This window comes from Limulus polyphemus, unplaced genomic scaffold (assembly GCF_000517525.1).
Source record: "Limulus polyphemus unplaced genomic scaffold, Limulus_polyphemus-2.1.2 Scaffold4520, whole genome shotgun sequence".
Lineage (NCBI taxonomy): Eukaryota > Metazoa > Arthropoda > Merostomata > Xiphosura > Limulidae > Limulus > Limulus polyphemus.
In genome coordinates this window covers 1-5,194 of record NW_013670130.1, presented here as the reverse complement: position 1 = coordinate 5,194, position 5,194 = coordinate 1, and the positions used below count along the sequence as shown (strand labels likewise).

General features: G+C 31.1%; 1 protein-coding gene across 1 annotated transcript in view; it reads right to left on the bottom strand.

Annotated features, from left to right (window-relative positions):
- Positions 1-5,040, bottom strand: part of LOC106471293 (dystonin-like) — a gene marked incomplete at its 5' end in the record, with an annotated part of 65,405 nt that extends 60,365 nt beyond the window's left edge. Inside the window, 6 exons of the mRNA XM_013931891.2 lie at positions 1,037-1,199; positions 1,725-2,048; positions 3,216-3,403; positions 3,834-3,963; positions 4,347-4,579; positions 4,927-5,040. Coding sequence (XP_013787345.1) covers positions 1,037-1,199; positions 1,725-2,048; positions 3,216-3,403; positions 3,834-3,963; positions 4,347-4,579; positions 4,927-5,040 — 1,152 coding nt within the window. The remainder of the gene's footprint in view (positions 1-1,036; positions 1,200-1,724; positions 2,049-3,215; positions 3,404-3,833; positions 3,964-4,346; positions 4,580-4,926) is intronic.
- Positions 5,041-5,194: the final 154 nt, after the last annotated feature.

Below are 5,194 nucleotides of genomic sequence, written 5' to 3'. Positions count from 1 at the left end.
GTTTGGTGGGACGGGGAATCGAACCCGCGACCCTCAGATTGTGAGTCGAGCGCCTTATCCACCTGGCCATGCCGGGCTTCTTCCTATGGTGTTACACATGAGTGAAATATACAAGTCTTTTTTTTATGGGGTTTAACCATAGTACATGAACAGTTTTGAGCATTTATAATGCTGTGATTCACTTTTACATGACAACTGAGACAAGATTATTACATAGAGAAGGTCTGGCTACTTTACTAAGACCTGCACCTATTAATGGGTTAAGCCATTTTTTGCCTAAATAACAGCCATGACATTACATAGCATCCACAGTTTGCTGGAATGTGTCCTGAGGGATTTTCCACACTCAGGGTTCACAAGTCCTTGCAACCAGGCAGTGTATATTTGTTGCAAAGGTTGATCAAACATTTGCATTTCATATCACAACTAATTATAACATGCCTGATTTACATAATAATGAACAGAGGAGGTAATTGGCATTATTTTATAACAGTGGTTTTATTGATTATAATATTACAAGTTTGGATTATCTTTTAAGTGTTTAATGCACCATACTATTAAAGTTTCTTTTTAGATACAAATTTCATGATCCCTTTTGTACTTCTATTACCAGATATTTCTTTTCAAATAAAATTGCAAAACTACTTACACAATGTTATATGAATAATTGTATAATTTAAAAATCTTTGGTGTGTTGAAATGTTACAATTATATGTTTACCTTTGTGATTTACCAATGTCATGATTCTTCATTTTCTGAACACCCCTAAGCAGAAACAGTGTAATGTAGCAAAACTTGTTCATTAGTATTATCATATTTAATACTTGAACAAAGCAAACACTCCTCAGCACAAACAGTGTGTCAAAAGTGATTTGACCTATTGATAAGTCTATGAACAGAAAAAAATTCAAGATACATGTAGTATCTAATGAATGTGCTTTTCAAACAGAAAAGTCTCAACATTTGCATACAGACAATTCATCAATATCATTTCTCTTGAAATAATTAGATTTATCTAGTGAAGGGATAAACTGACCTATTTTTTTGGTCAGATTGATGAACTGTTTCTGAAGTGTGGTCAGCTTAATTTTGATCTCTGTCGTGGAAGTTGAGTCACTGAGAATTTCACACAGTTCTTCACAAACACTCTCAGCTCCTGCCAGATGAGGTCGCTGGCTCTGCAGTTGTTCTTCCAAAACCTGTCAAAGTAAAAATTGTCATCTCATGACACATATATTATATTTTGCCATAGATATTGTACTCTTAGTTTATTAAACAACACAATTAACAAATCAAACATCTAATTTCCAGGATACTCACAACAGAAAATAAATAAACACAATAGTGCAGTTTTATTCTGCATAACAGTTGACTCCAATCAACTTTACAAACATCTAGTAATTGAATCTTTAAATATTTTTTTTCTTGATCACGTTACTTTAGATTTGTTGTTTGTGTGGCATTACACCACAATAAGACTCATAATAATTCTTAGCAAATTTTTATTTACTGGTCCTGTATGAGTTTCCAGTAAAAGATTACACTTCACTGGCACAAGGTATTACATACCAAATAACTAATATTAAGTTACTTTTATTTGAAAACTAAATCATGCATAACGACAATTCTTGAAAACAAGATGCCTAAAAATTAACGTGGTTACATTCATCAACTCATAAACATAATGTAATTATTCATGTCAGTAATGTAATGTAATGACTTACATTTAGTGTGTTCAACAACTCCACTATGTCAACAGAGCTTTGAAATAGTTGATCAAAGTTATCACTGATATCAAGCAGGTGCATCTGTATTTTAGTCAACGTGTCATGAAATTCCTTAGTGACACCACATGCAGCATCTAAGCTCTTTTCACGATCAGACAACTTATTAAGTAGATCATCCCAGAGTCGGTGAATGGTCATCATCTGGTCACTAACTTTAGCATCTGCTGGTGTGGCTGAATCAAGACTCTCAATTATTACTTGACCTGAGCTGTCTAAACGATCCAAGAGTGGTTGTTGACACTTAAATTCATCTCTCATGACCTGTTTAAAGATTTAAAGGAAGGATTTTCTTTCTATTGTACAGTTGTTGTTGTTTTTGTAAAGATACAATATTGGTATCATAAAAAAGTGGTTTCAAGTGAATATCATATTCACAGGTGAATCAATCTTTCTGTTTACACATTTATAGTTAAGATTTGTAATAAGCTTTACACATAGTTGTGCTTGTAGATGATATTCTTATACTGGATAACAAGGTTTTCCAGACACAGCCAATCAATTTATCCACCAGAACTTATTCCGGAAACAAAGTACAATAGATGGATTTATATATCAACATGATTTATAGTTTTCAATAAACTGGATATTTCCAAGTTACAAACTTTTCATTCTCAAATAGGCATATTCCAAATACATTATATTACACTGTTTACTATTCTAAGCTTATTAGGTACAATAGAACTTACTGAAATTGTTCATAAACAACATTTCTCAAAATACATTTTAAACATCAGATTCTATGGAAAATATAACAATAATCTTTCTAGAGATTATGGTTTCCGAAGTTTTACAGAGTATCATGACTTTTAAAAATTTTCATACCTACACATCAATTTATTTTGATATTATTTAGTGTAATAGTGGACTACTTAAATATACTAACCACCATTGCTTTTAACTCCTGTTCAATTAAGTTCTTATTATATATGGTCAACATTAGCTATATAACAATTCCATATATAATATGACATCTCTTTATTAGTGTACTTTTTGATGATTATTTTCTTGGCCATATTAATGACTGTTGTAATTTTCCTTTCTAAGCCTTATTATTTTCATTGAACTTTTTAGAGGCTTATCATTATTGTATTTCCTTTTTAGCTTTGACAGAAGACTTAATATTATTTAATATATTGAAAGTGATTATATTTTAATTTTTACTTTTATCATAGAGATTGCTAGCTTAATATGTTCATTTAGGACAAATCTAAAACTCCTTTGACTTGTGAGAGACAAAAGGTAGATCAGAAATGCTATTTTTACACACCTCTCATTTTGAATCCAAAAAGGAGAAATTAAAAGGAATGTGGAAACATCTGCAGTTTACTTGATTTTTATTACAAATTTTTTGTCTATTGGTACCTAATGTTTTGCCAGCTTTCAACATTTAAACCATAATTCTGAAAATGTTATAGCAAGCAGTTATACCTGAACCTGCTGCATCTGAGAGGTAACCATACGTGGCTCGGAAGCAATCGGCCCAAGTACTTGTAACATCTTCTCCTTTTGAGTCAGCCAGCTAGTCAGTATATCGTGAGTATCCTGGAAATCTTTATATCCCTGAAGCAGATCTATCTGTTCTTTAACAAACTTTCTTAGTTCTGTCCAACGAAGTACTATAGGGAAAAACCTTTACATAATATATCTTAAGAAACTTTGACAAAATTTATTAGACCTTGGTTTTAAGTCTTAAAAGTTCATGTGCAACACAATAAGATTAGTCCATTTGGTGTTTTAAAAATCTGATACAGTATGAGATTTTAAACAGGTTTTTTACAAACTAGTTCAGTAATAGTTTCTACACATTGATTCAGTATGAGGTTTTAAACACTAGTCCAAAATTAGGTTTTCTCATATTTGATTTAGTATGAGGTTTTAAACACTAGTCCAAAATTAGGTTTTCACATATTTGATTCAGTATGAGGTTATAAACACTAGTACCTAAGGATATTTTTACATACTACTTGTTTAGAAGGTCTGATGAATTAATTAGATTTTATGGAACCAATTCATCTACTAGTGGAAAGCTATATAAGAAATACTTACATAGTTCACTTATCTGGTCTCTAAGTCCCTCTGAGCCAGGTATATTTTGTCTTTTCTTGAGAAGATCTTGTGTTTGGGTTTTTACTCTATCCATATCTGGTTGTTTATCAAGGACTTCTTCCTGTATTGTCTGGAAGAGTAAGAGATGATTATAAATCAGATGTGGAGAAGCTTTATTACAAACATAATGTTTCAAGCTAATAATTGTGTTTCTTTTTTGCATGTTATTCACAAAATGCTTAAGAAAGTTGTTATTAAGTTCTAAATAAATTTATGGTCTATCAACTGTTTTAATGCAAATCTGTAGAAAGAATTTCTTACAGATAACAACTACAAATGGTCTGTGAATAGTTTGAGTGATAATTTTGAGAAATAATTCCTTACAGGCAAAAACTACAAATAGTGTGTAAACTTTAGGGAAAGGTTTCTTACAAGTTACAACTACTAATGTCTGTCGATTGTTGACATGAGAATTTGGAGAAAATATTCTTTACAGATAAGAACTACTAATACCTTCAATACCACAAGATAGTTCCCAGCTTGATTCTTGTTTTCAGGAAGAACCTCTTTAGGTAATTGTTTTTCTTTTGCCTTAACAAATATCAACAGAATTTTCATAGTTTCTAGATGGCGCTTCATGTCTTCTATTAAAGTTTTAATCTCATGGTGACGGTCAGACAACTTCACACCCAATAGATTGTATCGATTATTGATCTCGGATAGCTGATGTTGGACTGGAGATAAGTCTGGGAAAAAATAACAGTACAGAAAATTGGAGCATTATCACTGCTTTTAACAAAATTTCAAATATAAAGAGAGTTTAAGAACTAACAACAGTACAGAATAATTCTATCACAACATAATATTGATTTCTGAAATTTAAGTGAAATTACAATCAAAACAAATATAGGTATTAGGTTTCCTCTAAACTCTTTTCAGGTCTAGGTCCATTTAAACCAAAAACAGTACTATAAATATCAAATATTTCTTTAGGCAATAACATTCTAACTATAAATTTTCATATTACTGAAATTTTAAAGGTAAAATTTGATCAAATACCTACTCCTATGTTATCTGCGGAGCTAAAACCTACCTTCTACTCCTATGTTATCTACAGAGCTTTGTTGACTACTTGATATATTGGACTGAGGATTCTGAATGAACTTGGACTGTACTGGGGACTGGACACTGGTTGAACGTTGAATTTCTAGAAATGAACACAAAAATAAGGTATAATGTGTTTCTTCATGATAACAATATATTTAGATATAATGTGTTTCTTCATGATAACAATATATTTAGATATAATGTGTTTCTTCATGATAACAATATATTTAGATATAATGTGTTTCTTCATGATA